The sequence below is a fragment of the Phocoena phocoena genome, chromosome 21 (genome assembly GCF_963924675.1).
Source record: "Phocoena phocoena chromosome 21, mPhoPho1.1, whole genome shotgun sequence".
NCBI lineage: Eukaryota > Metazoa > Chordata > Mammalia > Artiodactyla > Phocoenidae > Phocoena > Phocoena phocoena.
This window is the reverse complement of record NC_089239.1, coordinates 1,689,021-1,716,470: the sequence shown is the minus strand read 5'-3', so window position 1 is coordinate 1,716,470 and position 27,450 is coordinate 1,689,021. Positions and strand designations below refer to the sequence as shown.

At 40.9% G+C, this 27,450-nt stretch overlaps 1 protein-coding gene across 3 annotated transcripts in view; it reads left to right on the top strand.

The window, feature by feature from the left end:
• The window catches only part of PSD3 (pleckstrin and Sec7 domain containing 3), a 566,767-nt gene that overhangs the window by 379,154 nt on the left and 160,163 nt on the right, over nucleotides 1-27,450 (top strand). The window contains exon 1 of one of the 3 annotated variants that reach the window (XM_065900037.1): nucleotides 3,406-3,564. The exons of the other annotated variants lie outside the window; for them this stretch is intronic. Within the exon in view, the coding sequence (XP_065756109.1) occupies nucleotides 3,406-3,564 (159 nt within the window). Of the gene's footprint in view, nucleotides 1-3,405; nucleotides 3,565-27,450 lie in introns of those variants that run through there. 3 annotated transcript variants of the gene reach the window in all.

The following is a 27,450-nucleotide window of genomic DNA, read 5'->3' as shown; positions in this document are numbered from 1 at the left end:
AGAAAAAGGATACATATACACACTCACACAGTGTCCATGGATGGACTGTCTCTGGAAGGATGCTTAGGAATCTGGCAATATTGCTTCTTTCTGGGCAAAGGGACTAGGAAACTAATGTGGGAAGGAAACTTAAAATTCACTGCATGCTCTATTTTACCTTTAGGAAAGAAGTTCATTTTGCATTAACTATAGTCATTTTTCAGAAAAAAAGATTATGCTGAATTTTCTTAAAAAGAAAATGACATGAAATACAATAGAGAAGGGAAACTTCCTGTACATTTAAGGAGTTTATTTGACAAGTAGTCATTGAGCTCCTGCTCTCTGCAGATGCTGTTATAGTCTCTGTGACGCGGAGGACTTCAGACAGCCAGGGATGACCTACAGACAGGAGACGGCAGTCGTGATGGAGAGTGACTGGGGTCGGGGTCGGGGCTGTTTCAGGAGGGTGGCCAGAGAAGGTTCCTTGGAAAAGGTAACATTTGAGCTGAACCCTGAATGGTGAAAGCCAGGATCAGGGTGCAGCAAGAGAGTGCCCGGCGGGAGGACACCAGCGGGGACCATTCAGGAGAGCCTCGGCAGGCAGGCAATCATGTGTTGTGTGTGCAGGTTGAGTGAGAGCTGCAGTCCTAGGGAATGAAGACACAGGCCTGACTGAAGGGGACGGTGGTGCTGGGAAGAAGTGGGACTGAGTTCAGGTTGGTAGAGTGGGGTCAGAGCACCCAGGGGCCCTGAGTGCTAGGGGTCCCCGACAGCTTCCTCACGTGTTCCCTGTATTGTTCATCCTGACCCTGTGGAGGCATGGCTCTGTGCTCTTCACTCTGTCCCGATACGAGAGTGCTGGGAACAGTATGAGGAAACTGCATGGTGTGTGGTGTGGCTCAAAGTGAAGATTTGAATGCGGCTCTGCCATCACCTCCCGAACTGACTTCTGCCGCCTATGAAGAGGGGGTTTTACAATCCCCACTCACCTCGACCCCCTCACAACGTTTTCAAGTTGAGAACCCAAATGAGATAACCTTTGCTACTGCTGCAAAGTATAAGGTGTTAAACAGGTGAAAGTTGTTATTAGGAATGACATTACAGGAGGAATAATACCAGCTGGGCAGTCTTTGGATAAAGGTAACATATTCGGGTAAAGATAGAATATTTCTGCTAAACGTCCCAGAAATCAGGTTGTATATCAGATTCCATTTCTGTACATGGCAGCACATGGTTTTCATTCTTTTTATGTAAGCTTTTTGGTGGGGAAAAGGAAATTAAGTTCATCAGGAGGTGTGTTCTCACTCCTCATTATTCTGCCTGGCAAATACCCAAACGATGTGCTGCTTTTACAGCATGTTCCCTGTTTCTGACACGTTGAAGCAGGGTCTCGTGTCTTCCACTAGTACTTTTTGAATTTTTATCTTGGCTCTGCTGCTAGTTCCTTCATGGGTTCTACCTCAGGCTTATTTGTGTTAAATGGAGATAATTGCCCTATAGAATCACCATATGCTTAAGTTAGAATTATGCATGTTCTAAACGAGTGACTTTATCATCATTTTTTATGTCTTTGGAACATGCTTTGTAAAATATAAAGTCACTGCAGATTTTTTTTTTGCAATACGCGGGCCTCTCACTGTTGTGGCCTCTCCCGTTGTGGAGCATAGGCTCTGGATGCGCAGGCTCAGCAGCCATGGCTTACAGGCCTAGCCGCTCCGCGGCATGTGGGATCTTCCTGGACCGGGGCACGAACCCATGTCCCCTGCATCGGCAGGCGGACTCTTAACCACTGCGCCACCAGGGAAGCCCCACTGCAGAATTTTTTTAATTTAAAAGGTTCAGTAGCTTCAGATTACCTGGGAAGAGAGGAAAGTTTACTTTAAAGTAGCCAAAAATAATGTCATAGACTCTAAACTCTGCATTCTTAAAGCAGAGAAGATCTCCAGGATTGTCCAGAAGCGATTATCTATTATCATTTTAGACCAGACTCTACCAAAGTTCTCTAATGTCTTTGTTTCGCTCGTAGCAGAGTTGAAGCATCATGGGCTTCAAGGGTGGGAGATGGGAAGTGGAGAGGCCAGAGGAGGTAGGAGGTAGCCCCCAACGTGGGGTGCAGCCCAGCCCAAGTCCAAGCATCACCTGCCAGGCTCACTGTCAGCTGAGGAGACAGCCCACATTCCTGAATAGTGCTCAGGAGCTGTGCCTTGTACTGTACAAAGTTTGTAATCCTGAGTCATCAAAGAAAAGATCAGATTTGAGGAGTGGGGTTGGTTGAGGCAGCACTGTCTTCCGGATTGGCATTTTACAAACTATTTTAAAATTGTATTTATATTAACACTAAGCCCTCCTTTATCTGGAGGCTTCTGTGACTGACCCTGTATACCCCAGGGATTCCAGATAAGTGAGGTATTGCAATCCTGAGTATTATACTCAGAACTTCACATGTCAGGAACTAAAATTCTCTGGTCTTCTATTAGCTTCCAATTTGTAATTCTCCCTCAAGGGGCTGCATGCATTCTTGTGCCGACAGCATTTCTAGCTCTTAGAAAAGCTTCTTGCTCCTTCTTGGTTAGAGTTGGCTTTATGTGTCTCACTCTAAGCCATATTTAAAGCTAACATGTGCTGACCGATTGATTTTTTTTTTTTTTTTTTTTAAGTTTTCAGTATGAGAGGGAGGTGACACACCATATTTATTCTGGATTTCTCATACGGGCTGACCACATCCCTGGTTAAACGTCTGGCTGTAGTAGTCTGAGGCTGTAAGAAACATTTAGTTCTTCAAAAGGCAATGCAGTTTGAATTACTGTTAAATGATATGTGGCCTGGAACAGGAAGGGGAGAGGAAAATAAATGCTCATTGGGATGGCTTTGTGGCTGTCATCCTTTTCCTTGCTTGGAATTGACTGAGCCTTTTGGTGCCCATCGTATTTTTTTTTTTTTTTCTTTTTGAAAATTTATCTCTGTTCCCACCCCACGTAGTGCCTGACAGATTACTTGAGACTTTTATTTGTGGTCTCTCTATTTTGTTGTTGACGTTAATAAGCTTGCTGCACAATCACAAGAGAAATAGTGTTGCTATTTGGAATGTTAATGAATTGCTTGCCTGGCCAATTGCCATTTGTTCCAGTGTGTGAATATGGTGTGTGTGTGTGTGTGTGTGTAACAGAGAGACAAGTAGCAGGGCTGGGGTTGCTTTTTTTCCTGTTCGCAGCCAGTGACGTGAGCTGTGCCTGGAACAATCAGACTCTCTGCGAGCAGGGTAGTTGACGCTGGAGGAAGCAGCCTGGTGTTTCCTGGGCTAAGGCGATCTCGGAGCTCTGAGCTGCTCAGGCGCGGCCCAGCGGAGCTCCTCCAGCACAAGAGCCTTGCAGCGGCTGGAAAGTGCCTTTGTATTTCTCCAAGCCCCTTCCCCAGTCAGCCTGCAAAATGATTGGCGTGAACAGTGTTCAGAGTGCCAGCAAGGTGCGGGTGAGGACCTCAGGCTCTGTGAAATATTCCCGGGAGGATTCCATCCGGCGGCAGTCACACCGGTCAAAGTCTATGAAAATTTCCAACTCCTCAGAGTTTTCTGCCAAGGAGACCAAGGTAAAGAGACACCACGTTCAAGCATATTGACATTTGTATGTTAGGATAATGAAATTTGGTACAGTTTTTGCCAGCGTCTAATGTGCAATGACAAACTGAGAAAGTACGGTGCATAAAATGGCTCTAAGATAATAGGTGAGAGGGGAGGTATCTGAACTCCAGATATTAAGATTGTGGCGTGGGTCAGTTTGCTAAAGAGCCAGTTTGTGGAAGACAAGGGTGAAGCAGGGCTCAAAATGAAATGATAGTGGAGAAGTGTTGGTTGGCACATTGATCGCGTTTTAGTCTCAGAAAGGTTGCCTTGACAAATGACTTGTCAGTGCAGTGTATTTTTAGAACATCAGGAATACAGAGACAGTGTGTGTGATTTTATCGTTCAGATAGGTCCTCTTGCCTTCCCTCCCCTGCTTTCCCCCTAATATGTGGAGGGCAGACCTGGTCCTATTACACTACATCCTTAGCTCATTCAGAGCCTCAGGTATTTGTAATTGGGAAGAATTTCTTCTTTCATGTTCCTTACACATATGTATGCTGATGCTGTGCTGCCATTATTCACTTGTCTTTTTGTGACTGTCTGTAAGATAACATCATCTCTGCTCATATGAGATGCGAAGGGGGTGATTACGTAGTGAAATGGGCATTTACTACATGCAGTATATTCTTGAGATTCTTCCCACCACCATCTGGGTACTCAGAAACACTCCCACTCCACGGGTTTAAAAATGGAATAATGGAATCATGGGATCACAGAACTCTGGGACTGTAGATGTAGATGATTATGCTGGAGACTCAGGGGTTTGATGTGTGCAGGGGAAGCTTCAGGAGCAGAGCTCGGTGTCACCCGGTCTCCTCACAGGTCCCTCCCAGCCGCCGTCTGTGACATTTACCTATTGAAAGACTTTGGTAATAACTGGGTGCCCTCGAAATATGGTGGGGGTAAGGGGAGGGGACAGAATACCTCATATGACTTTAAGAAACATGTTGGCTTCTTACCCACTCCCTTAGGCTGTGACACAGTGGGATCTAACACCATCAGTCATTAGCAGATTTTTCTAGCTAGAATGTCTTCAGATGTAACTCTTTCCTCCTTGTATTTTTTTTTTAAAGCTGTAGCTTTAGGAAGAAACGTGTTTCTTCGTCCATGTGTTCACTGTCCTGTTAATGTGACCTGCCTGGGGATGTATTGGTTTCTACTGGAACTGTTAGGAGACCTCCTGTGGTGTGATGACTACTGTTTCCTGCTGAGATAGACCTGGATGGCTTATTATATTTTTAAGTAGCTAAGTGTATGTGGGCAGGTATGTGATTCTTAACATGGCTCTGATTAGCTTCTATTAAGAGTGCTAAGAAGCATGTTTAGGTTTTGTTTTGATATGGATTGTACCTACAGTATCAGACCATCATCATCTACCAACAATCCCGATGATAATTTAAGCATTGTAATATTAGTCTATTTTCCCAGAATTATGGTTGTGTACTGTAATGTAGGAATCTAGCATACATGCCAAATGGAAGGACGCTCTAACTATCTTCTCTGTTTGTCACACAGTACAGGTTCTTCTGTTTGATTTGATTCTATGCAAGAGAAAGCCAAGCATTTTGGCGGGGGAGGGGGAGTATTGCAAACATAGCAAGGAGAGAACAGCATAAAAGACCTCTGGTAGAATTGTAGGCAGTAGGCCATCACATGGTACTTTGGAGATTATAGTCAAATTTTTTTTAATTATATTTTTTGAGGCATAGGAAGTTCTGGAGGGTGCATTCACCCACTATCTCACAAGGGATATTTTTATAGCATTATGTAGTCTTTTAAAATTAAGCCCCAGAAGTAGCTAACAGAAAATCATTAGAATGGGAAATTAGATAGATTAAACATAATCTTTCACTAACCATTTTTGGTCCCTAAATGAGGTAAACTGAATAACACTATAGGCTTATACCCTAAATGTACTGAACCAAACTATATTATAGATGTGTATAAATACATATCAACATGAATTCCTGTCCACAGTGTACATGTTTTATTCCGGGCGTTAATAATCAGAATTTTCATTCACCTTACTTTATTTAGCACTTAAAAAAGTGCTTCTTTTTTAAGAAGCTTCTTTAAAAATGGAATAATGGAATCTTGCTTCTTCCTGCTAATCATGTAAATAACACGTTTTCATTATCTGACTCTTCATCCAAAATGCAAGATATCTAATCTAATGATTAGAAGAGATACCATCACCACTCCCTGAAAAAAAAGCCAGTAAGGTACCATTAACTTGGGGTATGCTCCTGGACTTACTTTTGTGTCTCTGGAACTCTGGCATTTTCTAGAATAGGTGCAGTCATTGTGGTCCCTTGTCAAGGAGCTGGAGCTATGTAACACATTTTGTATCCCTTGAAAGCTTTAGAAGAACACGTACGCGTTTTGTGGATAACGCATGCATTATTTAAATGTCTTAGTGAAGTCTGACTTTGATGTGGCTATCCGCTAAGGGCCTGCTGGTGGAAGGGTACCCATGAGCTCCTGGCCATGAGGGGGCAGCCCAGCTGCTCGCTCTGCTTCTGACCCAAGGAGCATTTCGGGTCGGTGTCTAAAGACAGGCACTCCTGAGTCAGGCGTGCGCCATGGAAGAAAATGCCGATCAAGCTTTGGTTCTGCCACACGTTTCCACATACCCCTGGAAATATAAGTTATTTCAGTACTGTGCAGTTTTCAACTTGAGTAAGCCAACTATCAGTTTAAAACATAAACCTGTAAAAGCTCATGTTGACAATATCGCTTTCTCCTTCCCTGTCTCTTGCCAACTACACTATGCATTATAGATGAGGGGGTCTCAACGGGACGCTTTTCTATTGTCGTTGTAGGTCAGTGTGACGCGCATGGTTGACTCTTGAGGCATTTTTTGAGAAATAGTATGAGGCTAGAGATTAAACCAAGAGTTCTTTGGTTGGTTATCATCTGGATTCAAGCGAACTGTTTCAAGCTATTCAATAGTACAGCAAAGAAATCAACTTCTCCAACAGTCAGATTGCAGAGCAGAACCCCTGGCACTTTGGGTGGTGCCAACTGAAAACGGGGGCCTTTTGCTCTGTGCTGTGACAGCATCCCTGTGGCAGGCCGGGGTTTTGCTCACTAGTCAGCAGTGTGCACCTAGACAAGTCACTTCTCCTCCCTGACACTCACCCATAAAGAGCAGGGGTTGATGAAATGATACCCTAGTTCTGAGCAATGTTAATTTTAGAAACCTTGTGGGGATTGGTGATGGTTATTCCTCTGTATGAGAAACCTAAAGACTGAGCTAGATTCAGGGAAGGTGAGTTTATATATATTTTGAATAAACCTCTTCCTGTGCTTGGTGTTAACCATAAACACGTGAAAGGAAAGTGGAAGGGCCTAATTCATTGCTTTGCAAAACTTGCTGCAGTGGTGTGAAAGACACCATCAACTCTGTCCTCTCCCTTCTGCAGAGGCTTTGCTGTAGTACTGTTAGGTACATGTTAATCATTTCTCCCTCTGGGAACCAAATCTATACACGAAGGAACCCGGAAGAAATCATTACCGTGCCCCTTTGTGACCTGAAGTTTTTCTTGAGAGGTTTGTGGATTGTCATTCTTGACCAGATCTCTTTTTGTTCTTTAAACTAAGGCTTAGAGCCCGGGAACGAGATTCTGGTTCAGTGGGTCATTTATGTCTGCCTATTCAAAAAATGTATTTCTCATATAATATGGAGAAAATCCTTAGTCATAATTTGGAAAATTTCCTGCAAATGTCTTTTTGTATTTTTTTATTCTTAAATTGAAGTAGAACATCTTTTAACCTTGTAGATTCATCCTTCAGTTGGATCCTTTCAGAAGGACAGTAGATCTAAACTATTAGAGCCAGAATATGAAGAACATCTCCCATTACTAGTTATGACCCTGGCACATGAGAGAGTCTGAGAGGAGGTGTCTTTCACAAAGTAAATCTGGTTGTGCAAAGATAAAAACAGTTTTATCTCCAGACTCTCTTTTTCTTATATCGGCTCTACTGTCTTCACGCTGGAATCACTTCTTGTGATCCAAGAAGTTATGCTTTTCCCTCAGGTGTGATTCTGACAAACTAATACATTTTGATATTTTAATGTGGTCTTTACCCAGAGGAGGCCTTAAGATACCTGGCCCTTCTGGAAGGTAATGCTGCAGACTACGTAATTATCAATAGTTGTTTAACCCTTTTCAGACTTGACTCAGCCTTGCCTCCAAATAGAAGCTTTCACCACTTTTAGTTTTATTTTAAATTCTAAAGCTAGCACAGTGATACTGGTTTTTGTTGTTAGGTTTGTGTTTTTGGATTTTCCTCCAGCCCCTAACTCCCCCTCCCCTCACCCCAAGTTGTTTCTGAATTTTTCAGATCCTGCCAGTACTTTCATGTAAATTAGTACCTTTTTAAAGGATGATTATTTAGGATATTCAGCAAACTATGCTCATGATGGGGTGACACTTGTTGACCCTTGAATGTAATTAAAAGCAGATCTTCACTATCCTCCTATTTACCTATTTTCATTTGCTTAAGGTGCCCGTGGTTTTGTACTTGGTTTGAGTGTCCTTAGAATAATCCCAGTGTCACACTGCATCCAGCTCTGCTGCACTCGTGCCTTTCTGTTTGAACACGTTCTTCCAGGGATGGTGTACTAGGCTGGTGTTTCAGAGCTTCCAGGAAGTATTTGAACATTGTAAAGAAGATGCTGGTCTGTGCCATCATTCCTGGCAAGCTAGTATATTAGCCTTGTCAGAATCAAGGGAAGGGAAGAAGAGAAATCTGTGAAATAGTGTTAAGATGGGAGTTATGGGAGAAAACAAAAAAACTTGCATTTTTAAGATAGTCTTTGTTGAAGATGCAAGGAGGTTAGCATGGCGATAACCTGAAGTCAACCCTCAGGAGCCCTTGTGTGGGAACATGCATGGCGACCAGATGTCCTGTGTTTCCCAGGACGATGCCTTCCTTTATTGAAACCTGTTGTTAGATTATGCTTGGTTGCCTGGTTTAGATTTCAGGGGTTGCATTCCGCTTAAGGACTAACGGGAAAATTTTGGAGAATGTTTTTTATTTACTCACGCATAGCGATACAGAAACCATGAGCAGCTGGGCAAAGTAGCTCCTCCTCAGTAATTTATTATGGGGTTTCTCTTCTATCTTTGGCTTTTAATTAAGATTTTTGAGCATTATCTTATCTTTCAAGCAGTACACTCTTTGAAAAGATCTGGTCTACCACGTTCTGATGGTACAACATTTTGGTTTACACACAGATCATCTGATTTCAGTGGGATTTGTTTTTCTACGTAGATTACTCGGAATGCTTCACGTCAGAATTTCCAGGAAAGTACTGGGTGAGGCCCTCTTCGTAGCCTGGCTCATCCCCTGACATGACAGGGGTTGCAGCCTGCAGTGAAGTGTTGGAACATGAGGTACCCAAGGCAGCTGGAGACATCAGTATACTTGTAATTGCTCTATTCAGATCTGGCAAGCCAAGTTTCTTTTTGACTCCAGTAAATCAGGCGAGAGTATGCAGCTCTCCCAGGCCCAATTGCTGGTCTCCTCCTTGCACCCAGGTGCGGTTTAGTGGTGTCAGCCTCAGGTCCACAGCTGAGAAGCTGACGGGGGTCTGGAGGGGCTGACAGCGGGCAGGGGAGCCCCTCCAGACCCTGCACCCGCAGTAGCCATGACAAGGGCGTCACTTCCTACTGAGCTTTTTATTAGAGCTGTCTCCTGAGACTTCACAGCATAAGTAAACCAGAAGGTTTGAGGTCTAGTTAACTAGCTAGACCTAATAGACAGAAAAGGAAAGCGCTTTGAGCGAAGAAGGTCTTTCCTGTCACTTAGAGGCACTGATAAAGTACCAGCTTTGTTCTGATTTATGACAGTTTTCTTCCTCAGAACACTTTTTGAAAAGCAGTTAAAATAGAAAGCTCTCCAGAATGCTTTTATTATGATTGGGCAGTGTTTTGAGGGGGTTTTTGTATGCCTCATCAACCCCCTGCTGTGATCTCTGAGATCATGATTAAATGGTATTTATATGCTGCAAAAGCATAACTCTTAAAATTAAAATTTAAGATAACAAATGTGCTTTTATCCCTATGCCTACATAACCCCACTAAAATGACAGTAGAACTCATAGATCTTCAAGGACACAGAGAATGAGATAGATTCCCTGAAGATGTCAACAAAATTCAAAAGATGGAAAGACTTGCTAACCGCAGAGAGAGCTGAAACTCAGGTGCCTGCAGACCTGGAAGCCCATAGAACACAGGAAAGGCGTAGGAATCAGTCACTGGCTACCTCTGAGGGCAGTGGGTCAAAACAGAACAATCCCTTAAGTCCTTTAAAATTGGTTACTGGACCCTCTAGACGCCTTCCCCTGCTTTGCAGAGCCTAGTGACCATATCCCCCATCTTCTGCAGCTCCTCTCAGAGACTTTGGACTTAGGAAATCAGGCTCAGTTGAGACCAGCAGTGGGATTCCCACATTGAAAATAGGCGGGTTAAGTGAAAAGTACACACATTTCACAATGGGCAGTCTCTTCCTTCTCTCCTCACCCATCTTACTTGAAGTTACTGGAAGAAGAGAAGGCATGGTGTCCAGTACACAGAAATCTAATAGCAGAGAGTCAGAGGGGAACCCCAGGATGATAGTAAAGGGGAAGCCCCAGAACAGCAGCTCTGCAGGAGATAGAAACCGACCAGTTTGTTTGTTTATTATTTTGGTTGTTTTGGGTCTTAGTTGCGGCATGCGGGCTCTTCGTTGGCAGCGCGCAGGCTTCTCTAGTTGCAGCGTGCAGGCTCCAGAGCGCACAGGCTCAGTAGTTGTGGTGTGCAGGATAAACTGACCAGTTCAGATTGGAGTGGGAGAGTAGAGGACTCCAAGGATGCTTCCAGCAGTGTCACTGAGAGAATACGTGAAGTGTTGGACCATATGGAGAGGAGATTCCCCATGTGGTGATGAATTAGAGATAGGCTCTTAGAAAATGAAGTCAGCAACAACAAAATGAGGTCATGGTTAACATTGGGAAAAACAAAAAGTTCACAAAGCACCTGTGGCCTACTGCACACATAGCTCAGCAGTGAATTACATCTGCCTAGTCATAACAAGGTAGGCACTGAAAATTGATGTACCTCTAAATTGTGATTGTGATATAATTCTAGTGGGAGGATCGGGAGTGGAGGGGGGAGTAAGAGCATACTGTGTGTGTGTGAGAGAGAGAGAGATGGAGGGGGGGAGAGGGAGAGATGGAGAGATGGAGGGGGAGAGAGGGAGAGATGGAGGGGGGCAGAGGGAGAGATGGAGAGAGAGGAGGAGAGAGATGGAGAGAGAGGGGGAGAGAGATAGAGAGGGAGAGGGAGAGATGGAGAGAGAGAGGGGAAGAGAGATGGAGAGAGATGGGGAGAGAGATGGAGAGGGAGAGGGAGAGATGGAGGTGGGGAGAGGGAGAGATGGAGAGATGGAGCAGGGGAGAGGGAGAGATGGAGAGAGAGAGGGAGAGATGGAGGGGGGGAGAGGGAGAGATGGAGAGAGAGAGGGAGAGATGGAGGGGGGAGAGGGAGAGATGGAGAGAGAGGGGGAGAGAGATGGAGAGAGAGGGGGAGAGGGAGAGAGATGGAGAGAGAGGGGGGAGAGAGGGGGGGGAGAGAGAGAGAGAGGGAGAGAGATGGAGAGGGAGAGGGAGAGATGGAGGTGGGGAGAGGGAGAGATGGAGAGAGGGAGAGAGAGAGAGAGAGAGAGAGAGAGATAAATGCTCTTTTCCAGAGCTCCACAGTTGAAAGTCAGTAGTTCATACTGAAAATAGAAAAATAAAAAGGATTTGAAAGAGATTAGCTCTGGATAACAAAACTCTGAAGTAAATAAATCAAAGGATTGTTATTCATTACATGCCTTTTAGTAATTTTGATTATGAAAATGATAAACATATTCCTTTGATAAAAGTTTAAAAATGAACAACAAGGAACATGGACAACATATACAAGTACACATGAGACTGGAATAATTTCCATTGACTAGAATGGTTTGTGTATCTTAACTTTGTGTTTAGCAAATACCAAATAATAGGGACTTCTTTTTTAAAAATTTCATCTTTTCCCAGACACTGTATTCTAGCAGCTATAGGACTAGACAGTGTTCTGCTGCTGGTTGCTGTCAAAGTTTTCAGTCTACAGTGAAAATGTTAGTGAAGGTATGGTCCTTTCTTGGGAAACAGTGCTTTGTCTTGAGGTTGTCCTTGTTAATTATTTTGATAGAATGATGGCAGTAGAAGATAGTGTTTTGTTTTATTTCCTCACGTGACAAAATGAAAATCTGGCAGTTCTAGGTGGGTTCCCAAACCTCTTTTCAAAATTTTCCTATTCATGAAATCCCAAAGCCTGGCAGCCACTGGATTAGATTATTTAATTTAGCTGTATTGATTGTTTTGGATGAAATCTGTTTCCATTTGGTTTGTCTTCATTACTTTGTCTAATGCATGGAAATGACAGAGAACAAATGCCATGCCTGATGTTCTCTCTAAATGTCAGAGTCCCCCAGGAATCATTTTTATAAGCCATTTATAAAAAGAACTCTGCATGTTACTCAGCAAGCAGTTTTTTAACTGTGTACATTAACTTTATCATCATGTCCATAATCATTAAATATAATTGATCATTTTCTCAGGTGTTTAAAAACTTACTGCATGTAGTTTACGAGGTCATTTGGAATTTATGTTTTCTTTATGTACTAAAATTATGAAGCTTCCTTTATTATGGTATGTGCCTGCCACTTCCCAACAAGTAAGGCTTACAACAAGAGGGTCTAATAACAGATATGGCAGGTACAATCCAGAATCTTCTTTGAAAATATTGGTTATTGTTATATTTTTCAAAAGTATGGCCCAGCTATCCAAATCCAGACAAGTTTTTGATAGATAAATCAGAGGATTCGCGTATAAGAATTAAAAGCAAAATCAGGAGATGGCTATGAAGGCAATGAATTTGAAAATCACGATGCTTATACAGGTCAGAGAATAGTTACATATGCTGCAGAATAGTTTGGAAGTTAACCTTAACTCTTATGGAGGACGGTGGTGATTTACTAAGACTATCATTACATTAACTTTTTCCAAGCTATCAGGCTCTGACGATTGCTACATTAAATCACATCTACATAATGTTTTTGGTCATTAGTTTTTAATGCCCACATTTGTTTGAAGATGAAGATCTTTTCAGAATATATGTTGTAATCTTTCCATTGGTACTTCAGTGAATTCCTCTTCTACCTGAGATACATATCCTCTTCCCAGGAGGGTTTTGACGTAGTCGCAGCAAGTCCATCTTGGGAAGGACAAGAGGTGTAAAGCAGTGAATAAAAACCTGAGCTCTGGAGGCAGATGGTCCTATGTGTGAGTTCCAGTTTTGCCACTGGAACTCTGTCACTGGGGAGAGTTGCCAGATTTAGCAAATAAAAATACAAAACACCCAGTTAAGCTTGAATTTCAGGTAAGTAATAAATAATGTTTAGTATAAGTATGCCTCATGCAAAGTTGGGGGCTGGTAATACCTATGCTTGAAAAAAGTTAGTCATTGTTTATCTGAAGTTCACATTTAACTGGCCTCCTACATTTGATCTGGTACCCTACAACCTGCAGCAAGTAACAATCTGCCTACTCTATAGCTTTGAGATCAGTGAGATGGAATAAGTCATACTTATTTCATAGGTTGTAGAGAGTTAAATGAAATAGTACATATAAGTGCTCAGCATGTAGCAGCTCAATAAATGTTACCTGTAGGGATCATATCTTCTCAGTTGTCAGACACCCAGCCTGGCATGTCCTAAAGCGCGACTGTAGCTGCAAACAGTTTTAGCCATCCAGGTTGGAGTTCTCTTGGGAGAATAGTATACTAGTCTGAGTGGTCAGAGGCGTGTACTCTTATTGTTGTAGGTTTTAGAGGGAAAATTATATAACAGATTCAAGCTCCTCTGCCCCGAAGTGAAGACAGGAAGTGAAAGCCTAGATTTTTCAAGGGAAAAAAAGTCAAGGAAAAAATGTGAAAGGCTTTGGTATCAAACTGCCTATGATTCCTTTTTGAGATCTCCCACCTAATAACACTCTCTTTACCCTCTCTCACCCCCATTTTCCTCATCTGTAAAATGGGAATAATACCCATGGGTGGTGGTGAAGAGGGAACAATGTCATACATGTACAGGTCCCGGCACTTGTTAACTACTCAGTAAATGTTAGTTGTTGACATGTTTGTCTATAATGCCAAGCTGCCAATTTGATTCAAAATAAGTGATTCTCCCCAGGCCCAGCATGCTTGGCATGGGGAATGGAATGGATGGATTCTGGATGTTTACTTCAAGTGTCCTGTAAAGTCTTGAGTAGGACAAGCATGGGCTGTATGTAACAATAGTACCTTTCATTCATGTGTTGCTTTACAAAGTACAGATGTTTTCACATTGACAATTTGATTTCATCCTCACGATTCTATGAGGTAGATTGTTGTTATCTTATCTTTACTGATGAAGCAACCAAAGGCTAGTGTTAGTGGCCTAAAGTCACATGGCTGATGGAAGGGGCAGGTTCGATACAAGTGAACTGATTTCTAGTCCACCGTTCTTTGTTCTGTGCTGTGGCCTCCCTGATGGGAGTCATGGTGTCAGGGTCATCATCACCGAGGTCTTTGTCTTCTCAACACCTGTTTCTTTAAAACATGCCGTGGTCAAGACAATTTATGAGGTATCGTGGGGACTAAGGAGAGGCAGAGTCTTGATCACATGTGTGAGGAGTTTAAAACATAGTATCTAGATTTTTAGTTGAAGAAGTAAAGCATTTGTGGTGTGGTAAACATTCAAATGGTACAGAAGGTTATCCATAGAAAATTCTCTCTACCACTCCATTCCCCCAGTTGCCTTCTACAAAGGAAATCTCACCAGTGGTTTCTTCTGTATCCTTTCAGAGATGTAGTGAGAGCAAACGTAGATACATTTTTTCCACAAGGTAGGAACATACTAAACAGACTGTTTTGCACCTTACTTTTCCCCTTTAATCGCATATTCTAATATAGCTACCCCAGTTTTAGCTTAAATGACTTTAAATACTAATGGAGAGCAATCTGTCTCTGGTGCCACTGTTGAAACTGTCTTACCCAATTTTTTATTTGTGCTTGAGGTGTGGGAAAATGGGCCATCCTTCTCCCACAATTTAGGAAAATGGTCTGATACATCCCCAGTTTGCACTGCTGCCCCCCCAAGCCCGGTCACACCACCCCTCACCAGACACCGCCAGTCTCGATGCAGCTTCCCTTGCTCTCTTCCAATCCTTTCTCCACTTGGTGGCCAGGGCGACCTTCAAGTACATGAATTAGAGCAGGTCACTCTACTGCTAAAATCCTCCAGTGGTTACCCAACACACGTGGAATTAACCCTTGTTTTCCGGTCAAAAACCCTGTGTAACGTGGTTACCTCTTTGTCCTTGTCAGGACCCACGTCTCAAGCCACCATGCTCTAGCCATGGTGGCCTTGTTTGTTTCTCAGACCCACCAGGCTCAGTTATGCCAGGAGCTCTTTCCCTTTATCTTCCTATGGCTGTCGCTTACACCCTAAATTTCCTTGCAGAGAGGCTTTTTCAACCATCCAGTCTAAAGCTACTTTTTGAGTTATTGTTACCTTATTTTAGTTACCTTATAATAATTATTTGGCAGCCTCCCAGAAAATGAATAATCTTTATTTGTTTTCTTATTCTTTTACTGTCTGTTTCTACCCCCACTAAATCTAAGTTCTATGCCTGTGTTGTTCACCACTGGGCTTTCAATGCCTGTATGAGTACCTGACAACCTGCCCACCTGACAAGTAGTAGAGACTCAGTTGACTGAGTGTATGAATGAATGAGTGAATAGTTTTAAGAGATTTATTTATACAATATCGTTACAGTTGTTACAACTGTTATGTTATACTATACTGTTCATGTCCCAAACATGAACTAGTCTTCTAATAGTTATAAAAAAATACTATTCTGTATAAGTACTTATACTGTATACAATACTATTATAGAAAGAAATGCAATCTTATCATATTGTTTATCAGTTATAAAAAATACTTTCCCCTGACCTATCAGCCTATGTTAGGATAAAATATTTGTTGTGGTTACTGTATGCTAGAGCAATACAGTGAGTCAAGCAGGCATGCCACATAGGCAGTTGGAGCACACAGGTGACAGAGATGCATGACAGGTTAAACGAGAATGGAATGAATAACCGTCAGCGCAGGTACACTGTTTTCTCAGGTAAGAACTCAGGATTGTGGATATCTTTCCTTGTGAAAACATTACTTTTAAATAAACTAAATAACAAGTCCTGAGCTGATATAACAGAAAGTAAAAGGCAAAGAAATGGAAGAATCTGAATAGCGTTGTTTGTTTTTAAATTTGTAAACTAGCGTCTAGTAAGTTTTTAACAACAAAGCATTTATTGAAGTTGTAAAATCTATTGCTCAATCTATGTTAACTTAAAACATTTTATATATACTGTGTATATACTATGTTATAGTATGTTATATATATCAGTATTGCATCAGCGTTAAGGCAGACTTTACAAGCACAGCCTTTGGCTTCAGACAGACCTGTCTTCAGATCCCCAGCTCTGTTCTATGACCTTTGGCAGATTACTTAACCTTTATGAGCATTAGGTATGTCATTTCTAAAGCAGGGATAATAATACCTCATTCATACAGTTGCTGTGAGGACTCAGTGAGATTAAATAGAAATAACTCTCTTAGCACGATGCCTCACATAGTGTGGCCTCATAGATGACTATATTATTATCTATCATCAGTGGAATATCAGCCATTGAGAAATGGCTAGAGCATCATCACAGAGTTAGAGAAATCTCATCAAGTGAAACATCCAATATCCAGAAGTGTTAAGTCTCTAAATCATAAACCAGGAAGTTTTGCTGTATCTATTCTCTATTTGGGATTCTCATTGTTCTTTCCCAACAGTTTTCTGATAACTTCATTCTAATCAGAATTTCAACCCTGATGTCCTGTTGGATAACAGATGTGTTTAGTTTGGCCCACAGTGGGTTTTTTGTTTGTTTGTTTTTGTTGCTCTTTTTGTTGCCACACTTGAAAATTTGTGAACCTTGAGTAATTTGTACTTCTGAAAAATAATAAGAGCTAGGCATAGTGAATCCACACTCCCACCTGATTGAAATCAGGCTACAGCTGAGTGTCACCCGCCCCTCTAGATCAGGCTTTCTCTAATTCCCAAGAGTATCTCCCTGGCTACTGTACTCAGCTATGTTACCTGCCTGCTGATGAGTCTTAGTCAGTTTTTTGATATTGGACCAGCATTTAGACTTGATATTCAAATCAACTCATTAGGATATGTTTACAGGTTTTTTTAAATTGAGGTATAATTGGCATATAACATTATGTTAGTTTCAGCATACAACATAATGATTTGATCTTTGTATACATTGTGAAATGATCACCCCATAAGTCTAGTTAACACCCATCACCTTACATAGTTACAAAAAATTTTTTTCTTGTGATGAGGACTTTTAAGATCTCTGTTAACAGCTTTCAAATATGCAGCACAGTACTGTTAACTATAGTCACCATGCTGCACATTACATCCCCATGACTTATTTATCTTGTGATTGGAATGTTGTACCTTTTAACCCCCTTTGCTCATTTCTCCCACTCCCCCATCCCTACCCCACCCCTCTGGCAACCCCACCAATCTTTTCTCTATATGAGCTTGGGGTTTTTGTGTGTGTCTTGTTTTAGATTCCACGTATATGAGATCACATGGTATTTATCTTTTCCTTCTGACCTATTTCACTTCGCATAATACTCAGAAGCTTCATCCATCTTATTGCAAATGGCGAGATTTCATTTTTTATGGGTGAATAATTTTCCTTTGCGTGTGTGTGTGTGTGTGTGTGTATTTGTGTATATGTGTGCATGTGTGTATGTGTGTGTGTGTGTGTGTGTATGGGTGTGGAGAGAGAGAAAGAGAGAGAGAGAGGAAGCAGTTTATCCATTCATGGACATGTACATTGTTTCCATATCTTGGATATTACAAATAAAATAATGCTGCAGTGCATGTAGGAGTCCATATGTCTTTTCAGTATATGTTAAAATTAGCGTTTTTGTTTCCTTCAGTAAATACCCAGAAGTGGGATCATATGGCAGTTCTAGTTTTAATTTCTGTGAGAAACTCCATACTGTTCTCCATAGTGGCTGCACCAATTTACATTCCCACCAACAGTGCATAGGGGGTCCCTTTTCTCCGCATCCTGGCCAACACTTGGTATTTCTTGTCTTTTTGATAACAGCCATTCTGACAGGTGTGAGGTGGTGTCTCATTTGGTTTTGATTTGCATTTCCTTGATGATTAGTGATGTTGAGTATATTTTCATTTGCCTATTGGCCATCTGTATGTCTTCTTTGAAAAAATGTCTCTTCAGATCCCTTGCCCATATTTTAATTGAGTTTGCTTGTTTGTTTTTTGTGATCAAGTTGTGAGTTCTTTGTATATTTTGGATATTAACCCCTTATCAGACATATTGTTTGCAAATACTTTTTCTCATTCAGTTCACTGCTTTTTCATTCTGTTGATGATTTCCTTTGCTGTGCAGAAGCCTTTTAGTTTGAGCAGTCTCATTTATTTTTGCTTTTGTTGCCTTTGCTTTTTGTGTCAAATCCAAAAACTCATCACCAAGACCAATGTCAGGGAGTTTACTGCCTATGTTTTCTTCTAGGAGTTTTATGGTTTCAGGTCTTACATTCAATTCTTTAATCCATTTTGAGTTAAATTTTGTATATGGTGTAAGATAGTGGTCCAGTTCCATTCTTTTGCATGTGGCTGTTCAGTTTTCCTAACACCATTTATTAAAGAGACTTTCCTTTCCCCGTTGTATAGTCAGGGCTCCTTTGTCATAAATCAATTGACCATATATGTGTGGACTTATTTCTGGCTCTCTCTTCTGTTCCATTGATCTGCATGTCTGTTTTTATGTCACTATCATACTGTTTTGATTACTATAGTTTTGTAATATATTTTGAAATCAGGGAGTGTAATACCTCTAGCTTTTTTTGTCCTTTCTCAAAATTGCTTTTGCTATCCAGGGTCTTTTGTGCCTCCACACAAATTTTAGGATTGTTTTCTTCTATTTCTGTGAAAAAAATGCCACTGGAATTTTGATAGGGAGTGCATTGAATCTGTAGATTGCTTTGGGTAATATAGGACATTTTAATGATATTAATTCTTCCAATTCAGGAACACAGAATATCTTTCCATTTATTTGGTCATCTTCAATGTTTTTCATCAGTGTCTTATAATTTTCAGTGCATAGGTTTTTCACTTCCTTTATTAAATTTATTCCTACATATTTTATTCTTGTTGATGAAATTATAAATGGGATTGTTTTCTTCATTTCTCTTTCTGATAGTTCATTATTAGTGTATAGAAATCAACAGATTTCTGTATATTGATTTCATATCCTGCAACTTAATTGAATTTTTAAGTTAGTTTCAGAAGTTTTTTTTGTGGAGTCTAAGTTTTTCTATACATAATATCATGTCATCTCCAAATAGTGACAATTTTACTTCTTCTTTTCCAATTTGAATGCCTTTTATTTCCCTCTCTTGCCTAATCGCTCTGGCCAGGATTTCCAATACTATGTTGAATAAAAGCAGTGAGAATGGGCATCCTTGTCTTGCTCCTGACATTAGAGCAGAAGCTTTCAGTTTTTTAATGTAAATTGATGCAGGCACTTTGGGTGTTAGCTGTGGGCTTCTCATATATGGCTTTTATTGTGTTGAGGGATATGTTTACAGTATTAACAAGGAGAAAAAAATTCTACTTAAGTTTTGCTCAAAAAGGAGCTTAGTACAAATATCAAATCATTATGTTGTGCACCTGAACCTAATATAATGTTATATGTCAGTCATGCCTCAATTTAGAAAAAGGAACTTAGTGGCTATTTTGTATTTAAATACATTTACATTTTGAATAATGTTATTTGAAATAGCATCATTAGGAAAGTTTCCTTAAGACACAGCAGCCAGTCAAATGGAAGGTAATCATAAGGTGTAGAAAAGGCACTTTAGGAGGAATATGCTCTGTAGAAATACTCATGACACCTTATTGACCAATTCTACCCTCAGAATGAATGAAATGAAACAATATGTGTGTGTGTATATATATATATATATATATATATATATATATATATATATATATATATATATATATATACGTAATAGTTTGGAGTACTGTGTCAGCACAAATGGTAATAAAGGGAACATTTTTGTTCCCTTTCAGGTTTGGTTGAGTGCACCTCCAGAACTGCTCACCGAATCTTTTGGTAGGTGTGCATATTTAGTATTATCTTTGGCTGCATCTTCCCCCCTTTGGTGATAAGGAAGGGTGGTTCCTATTTTAGCTCACAAAGATACATTTGACAGTAGGCAATCAGGTGAGCCCCACTTGCTGTTCCTCCCCCTTAGGGAATAATCAGTCTTCCTCCCTCTTTCCTTTTTTCTTTTTTTTTTTTTTTTTTTTTTTTTTGCAGTACGCGGGCCTCTCACTCCTGTGGCCTCACCTGTCACGGAGCACAGGCTCCGGACGTGCATGCTCAGCGGCCATGGCTCACAGGCCTAGCCGCTCCGTGGCATGTGGGATCCTCCCGGACCTGGGCACGAGCCCGTGTCCCCTGCATCAGCAGGTGGACTCTCAACCACTGCGCCACCAGGGAAGCCCCCTTTTTCATTTTTATATGTGCAATTTAAAAATTACTTTTATTTCCTAATTTATAGAGTCATACCTGGGATTTGGGAGCAAATAGTGATGCTGCTAATCAATAACCATGGGGAAAAATAAGTGAGGGACACAGGAAAAGGGAGTAGGGACTAGGGAAAGAAGTAGTTTGAGAGTTTGACCAGGTGATTTCTAAGATCCTTTTGAAGTGGAATCATAGAATGGTAGGTCTGGAAGGGGGTCAAAAAAGGTAACCTTATGCAACCCTCTCATAGCACATATTTAGAAAATGAAGGCCAGGTAAATGAAATTATTTGTCTTGAAAGGGCAAGTTCATGATTGTCGAACCCCCTCCTCCCCTCAAATTCTTAGATCCTGAGACTGGATCTGTTCTCTCTTCTATTAAATATTTCTCTAAAAATTACTTGTAATATGATGTCACATATTAGATACTATGTGTGAAAGTGTCTTGCACATTGATGGCAGAAAATAAAAAGTTGATTCTGCTAGCTAATTCTCCATTAGGTCAAGTTCAGTCAGGATTAGCAGTACGTTTTGTTATACTTACATAAGAGGCCCCAGAAGGCAGAGTGGATTCTTCTACACCTAGCATAATGCCACTATGGCCTATAGATGTACTCACAAGTGTTTGTTATGTGATGAATCATGCATATTAATTGTACTTCAGATTCCCTTTCAGTAAGGCGAGTGCTTTTATGTTACTGTCGTGGTACCTGTTATGGTTTGGCGTTGGCTCATCTCCGCAGTAGAGTCAGACACTTAATGGTTAGATGTTTCTGCCATTGCTGGCTGGGTTTGTAAGTGCGCCACAACCTGTGGTAAGTTAACACTCCAGGACATAAATTTTGACCCTGTTTACATGGTGACTGGATCCAAAAAATAGATCTGACTATAGATATGGGAAAAAGCCAAACTCAGAATAAGTTATTTATATTGAGCATGCTTTTGTCACCCTGAATGAGAGCTAAAGAGAGGAATGCCTGCAAGGTTGCTTGTTAATATGTGTTCTTTAATGTCGTGTTCTTTAAACTTGGGTACATGAAAACTTTCCACTGGATACAGGAATCGGTTTCCAGAAACTCATCTTTTATATGTTTTTCTCCCTAAAATGGATCTACCTATGAATACTCTTGTGGTCACAGTTTCAGGCTGTTTATCCTTTTTTACTTCTGGTTGACAATTGCCTTCTGCCACTTAAGAAAAAGAAAAAAAGAAGTTCTCACCCATAACTTGATTTGGTATGTTGCACGGGTGTAGCAACTTCCACGGGTAGAAGGGCAAGCAAAGAGTCAATTCTAAATATTGGTTTTAGGGAAGCTCTCTTTAATGAGGTAGTAATGCAGTTTCTCAATATTATTTTAAGGTATAAGGAAGAAAATAAAAGTTGAGGGCCATGGCTTTAAGATATTTTGAGTTTTTCTAACCAATTTGAAATTCATATGGTAACTAGATTTATTATTTTTTTTAAATAAACTTATTTTTATTTTTGGCTGTGTTGGGTCGTCGTTCCTGCGTGTGGCCTCTCTCTAGTTGCAGCGAGCGGGGGCTACTCTTCGTTGTGGTGCACGGGCTTCTCATTGCGGTGGCTTCTCTTGTTGCAGAGCACCGGCTCTAGGCGCACGTGCTCATTAGTTGTGGCTTGCTGGCTCCAGAGCGCACGCTCAGTAGTTGCAGCTCACGGGCTTAGCTGCTTCGTGGCATGGGGGATCTTCCCGGACCAGGGCTCAAACTCGTGTCCCCTGCACTGCCAGGCGGATTCTTAACCACTGCGCCACCAAGGAAGCCCCTAGATTTATTAATTTTTAACCAATGTCTTTTTCAAACACAGTCTTTCTCTGATAACATTTTCCAGAGTGTTGCATATTTAATTCTATACTTAGAAGTCTGCTTGATCTGAATATCTGCATGAAGCAGCGTTGCACTTGAACAAGGTAGCCATGGTGTTGATGGTGTCATAATTCTTGGGTACAAATTTCACTGTGGTCACTGTCAGTCTCACGAAGGGAAATTGGAAGTTGTGTTATCCCCTATACTTTTCCTAGTAATTCAAGGAGCACAGAGAAAGAAAAATCATTGGAGTTGAGAGATGATTGAACAAAAATACACGAATTTCATAGATTGCAAAATGTGCTTCTGGAGAGAAAGAGACTCATGGTTACCTGATGCATGGTAATAGGGAAAGCTTCAGAGAACCGTGTGTGGGCTGTCAAAGATGGTGCTAAGCTTTGAATAAAATTGCATTTTATCATCTCGATGAGAAGCTATTAAAAGTTGAAGAACAAAGACTTAAAAGTAAATTTAGACCAAGATACCTTGCTCTCTGTAATTTAAGCAAGTTACTTTGCTTTCTCATCCTTAAGACTGATGAACTTCAACTTTGAGGAATCATTCTGTCCTCTTTAGTCTCAGTGGAGGTATTTGATTATTGTCTAGCTCCTGGGTTAAGTTGCAGGAATTTCAGTTTGAAGAAGACAGGTAACCTCACAAAGCAGTGATTTTTAACCAAGGGCTTGTATCAGAGTTATGTGTGGATCATTTGGAAATATTCATGTTTAGGTTCCTAATCTGTGAATCTGATTCAGTAGATCTGGGATGGGACTCAGTGATCAATATTTTAAAAAGTTCATTGGCTCATTCTGGCACATACCCTCATACTTTCAGTTGAGAGCACTCTGGTAGACAACTGTGTTTTACCTGGGGACTGACTCTGGAAAAGTTTCTGGAAGTCAACCTGTGGGTATGATAATTCTTTATTCAGATATCTGTCTTCCATTTATACCTCGTGTGTTTATATCCTAGGGCTGCTGCAACAAATTACCACAAACTTGGTGTTCTAGAACAACAGGAATTTATTCTCTCACAACTTTGGGGGCCAGACGTCTGAAATCAAGGTGTGGAGAGTGCTGCGCTCCTCTAGAGGGTCTAGGGGAGGATGTCTTCCCTGGTTCTTCCAACCTCTTGTGGTTGCCAGCATTCCTTGGGTTGTGTCTGTATCACTTCAGTTTCTCTGTCCATCTTCCTGTTACCTTCTCTTCTGTCTTTGTTAAATCTCCCTCTGCTGCCTTCTTATAGAGACACCACTCAGCCCAGATGTTCTCTCCCATTCAAGATCATTAACTTAATTGTGTTTGCAAACTTTTTGTGGAATGCAGAAACATTTGCAGGTTCTGGGGTTTAGGACCTGGATGTCTTTTGGGGGTCCATTATTTAACCTGAGATAGCTGGCTATCACCTCACTGCATATAATTTATATGGGCTGCTCTGGCCCATTGAGATTGATTTGGTCCCTTTCCCCACTTGTCTCCAGCTACCAATTCATGGCCACAGGGAAATGGAAGCCTTCTGTGACAGTGTTTACCCACAAATCTTGCTTTCTTGGACCTAGATCAGATAACCCCTCACATAGCTAGAGATAAATTATTTTACTAAGTTGTCAAATACACCTCCATTTCAGCCATTTGTATGGCAAATACCTTTGGTCATAAGTGGAGTGGGGGTATACGATCAGTGCAGCAAACCGTCATCCTCACTGATGAAGGCATCCCAAGCATATGTCCCAGCAACAGTGGCTCTCGTTTAAAGCTCATCTTTAAGAAGAGAATATCACAGTGACCAGCATTACATGACTCGATTCCAGGAGAGGCACGAGCCTTCTTCCCTTTCACGTGAGCCTTGACCTAAGCCAGGCATTTACGATGCTGTCAAGTTTGGTTTTAGGAGAGAGAATGTAGTTAGCTGTAGTTAGCTGATAGGAAAGAATTTAGGTAGTTGAAAGGATAGAATGTACTTAGTTGAATGTAGTCACTTGATTTCTGAGAGAAATGTAATTTCTGAGTCAAACTTTATGAAAACTAGCTATAGCACCTTAAGAGAATTTTTTAAACACGGGGCTTCATTTTCCCCATCTACAAAAGGAAGAATTTATTTCATGACCTCTAAGGCCCCTTTCAGCTCTGAAATTCCATTTTGTTGTTTCTTGAGTTTTAACAGTTTGTCCTAAAAACACTATTACTAAAAGGCTTGTTCTTGTGCCATTAGTAGGCAGGTGCAAGATTGGTAGTAAAGATGATTTTAACCTGGAGCTTCCTTGATTGTGTGGTAGAAATGTATGTAAAAGTATTTTGAATGGAACAATTGATAGAAAAAATTTGGCATTCCTAGGATTCTGACTTGGGCATGTTTTATATCACCATAAACTACCCATCCTTGGGCTTTATGTGTAGTGTTTCTGTACTCCAGTAATTAAATGTTTTATATCAACGGGGTTTACTACGATTGAGAGTACACTTTCACTATTGGGCCTTCATGTACTAGTTAGTTGCTTTTTACGGAGTTTGTGATGCTTTGTGACACATGAATCTGAACTTCACAGGAGTTCACATGGGCCGAAGATAAACCCTTAGGTTCAGCCACATTTAAGGGATAAGATGAGGAAGATATGAGTAAGGAGAAGGATTGTCAAAGGAGATAGGAGAAAATTCAGGAAACTATGTATTGTGTCACAGAAAATAAGGAAGAATATATTCAATGTTTGAGAGTATTCAATGCTGCTGAAGGTGAAGAGATACAGAACACTAGAGTGGCCTTGAACGAGGAAAGCTGATGAATTTGTTGTGATAAGTTTTAATGGAGGAACAGGGATGGAAACTAGATTGAAGAGAATAGATCAAGCGGAGATAAGAATTGCTGAAACTTCTCTCAGGAGAGGTTCTGAGGAGCAAAGCGTGGCAACTAAATTGCAGAGATGGGGTTTGGAGAGACCTGCACAGGTTTGAAAGCTGATAGAGAGGAGCAGGTAAAGGAAGAGCTGTTACCCCAGAAAGGGAAGGTCAGGACCTGTGTTAGAGGCTTAGCCTGGCAGGCATGTACCACTCCTTCCCTTCCTGTCAGAAAGGAGGAAAGAACAGATGCCAATGCAGGTACATTTTAGGGAAAATGGCAAAAAAGTTAAAAGAGACTCATGAATGAATGCTCTGCGGAAGTGTGAGATGTTAGTGTGTACTGTTGTTAATGTTCTCTATTAATGTTGAATTAGTCACCTACCAGGAGCTCAGGAGGTCTGCACTTGCAGCCAGTCAGTGCCACCCCTCTGTAATAGATATCCCAGCCCCCTTGACTGCAGGGAAGGGCCGAATCATAACTCCTCATCTCCCAGGCACATGGATTGATCAGTGGGGAGGACAGGTGACCTACATCATACCAGTTGGAATCTTTTCAAACTGGAGCTGGGAGAAAAGAACTGTGCGTTTCTCTTATTCAGAGATACAAAGATGTGAATGGGTGCCGTTGATATGGACATGTTTATTGTTTCTTGTGTAGCAAAGAAACAGGGAGTGGGGATGTTTGGGATGGAAAGAGAAGAGTTGAAAGTAGAGGCGGCAGAGTTTATGTTTTTTTCCCAATTTTATTGAGAAATGGTTGACAAGGGGGTAGAATTTTAAATTCCTGTGTCCCTGTGGCCAGCTCCATCTGGATCTTTTTTATGGTTTGGCTACATAAACGTTAAGTCCCCCTTACCCTTAAGGCAGAGTTTAGATTTTTGAATTTGAAACTAAAGAAACCTTAACTAATATAATGTGAAGTCAGAATAGGATTGATCAAGAGTTACAGTGTTTCTTTTCAGGTACAACAGAAAGGCCATGGGACAAAGAAGTGGAAAGTACCATCAAGACTGGTTGAGGTGATGGACTGCCTGGGAAAGGATGTGAGGACTGTTGGCTGGAGATGAGGGGGAATCAAGGGACTTCAGTTCCTAACGAAGTGAAGTAGATACAAGGGTAGGCAGTTGTGATCAGGGTATATGAGTGTTGGATGCATTTGCAAAGCAAATTTTCCTTTTTTAAGAGAAATAATGGATTATCATAAAGCACTAAAAAGATTCAGAAAAATCCCTTTGTAATTTTTTCATTGAAAAGGATAAGGCTAACATCCCATGTTTAGATTTGTTGCATTATCATTTACACAAAGAGGACTTGACCTACAATATAGCAAGTTTGTTGAATTTTACAAGACCCTTTATAATAGAGTTTGTTGTGTGATGTGCAGCCGACAGGGAAACAAGAATCTTCTCATTTGAAACTCAGTTCTTTCTTCAAGAAAATATTCTCACAGGCAAAAAATTTGAAAAAAAATTTGATCTAGGGCAGAATTGAATTTATTGGAAAATTTCTAGTTGCTTAGATATCATTTTCTACCTTTATGAACAGGTAGTTTTTTAATCTTTACCATATTGTTAAATTACTCTGGTTAGTATTGAGTGTGATAGTGTATAAAAAACCGTTAATGGTCTGTCTCTTCTGAAAAGTTCACTATTACTTGTGGGTTCAGGACGGCTCCTGCAAGGAATAGAATTAATGTAAAGACGCTTATCAGCAAGAGTCTCCTGAGGCTGGAGCTAGACATTGACTCTGCACTTCTGTACATGCAGACTCAAGAGACATTAGCTATATAATAGGTTGTCCTAGTTCTTGAGTGAATTTGAGTTCTTCGAAAAGAACATCCAATTTATAGCATGGTCTTTGTGCCTTGATTTACCCCTTATTTTCTTTTGATGTTTTACCATTCCTGTATTTGAGGACACGTTTTACCATACCCTGATAATGATGAAATGTGTCCTAAATTTTATTAGCTCCCATAATTATACAGTAGGTAAACTGACTACTGTAGCCACACTGAAGAACTCCCATGGAGTCTGTCAAGACACTGGCTAAGGATACATGTATCGCATCTTAAATAATATAAAATCTGTAACTAAGCATCTTTGTCCTGAATTGGGATGTGCTTTGCTAGAAAGGGAGTTCACTAGCTGGATGCAGTCTTTTTGATCACACACATGTAGACTTCCTCTCACACTTAGAAGATAGATCTACAAGGCAGTTCTGCCTCTGCTCTGCTGTGCTGCCTGGGAAATGTTATGAGCTTACCATTTCCTCATGTGGAAGATGAGGGGTTGGATGGCATCTGGTCCCCCTTTTCCCATCTCAGAGTGAATGAGATGAGTCTCATAAGTCCAAATCCTTCTTTAAAGAAAAATGTTCCAACTGCATCATGTTATTAGACACATAGTCCTCTCTTCAACGCAATTTGCTGTTATATCTTAGAGATGCAC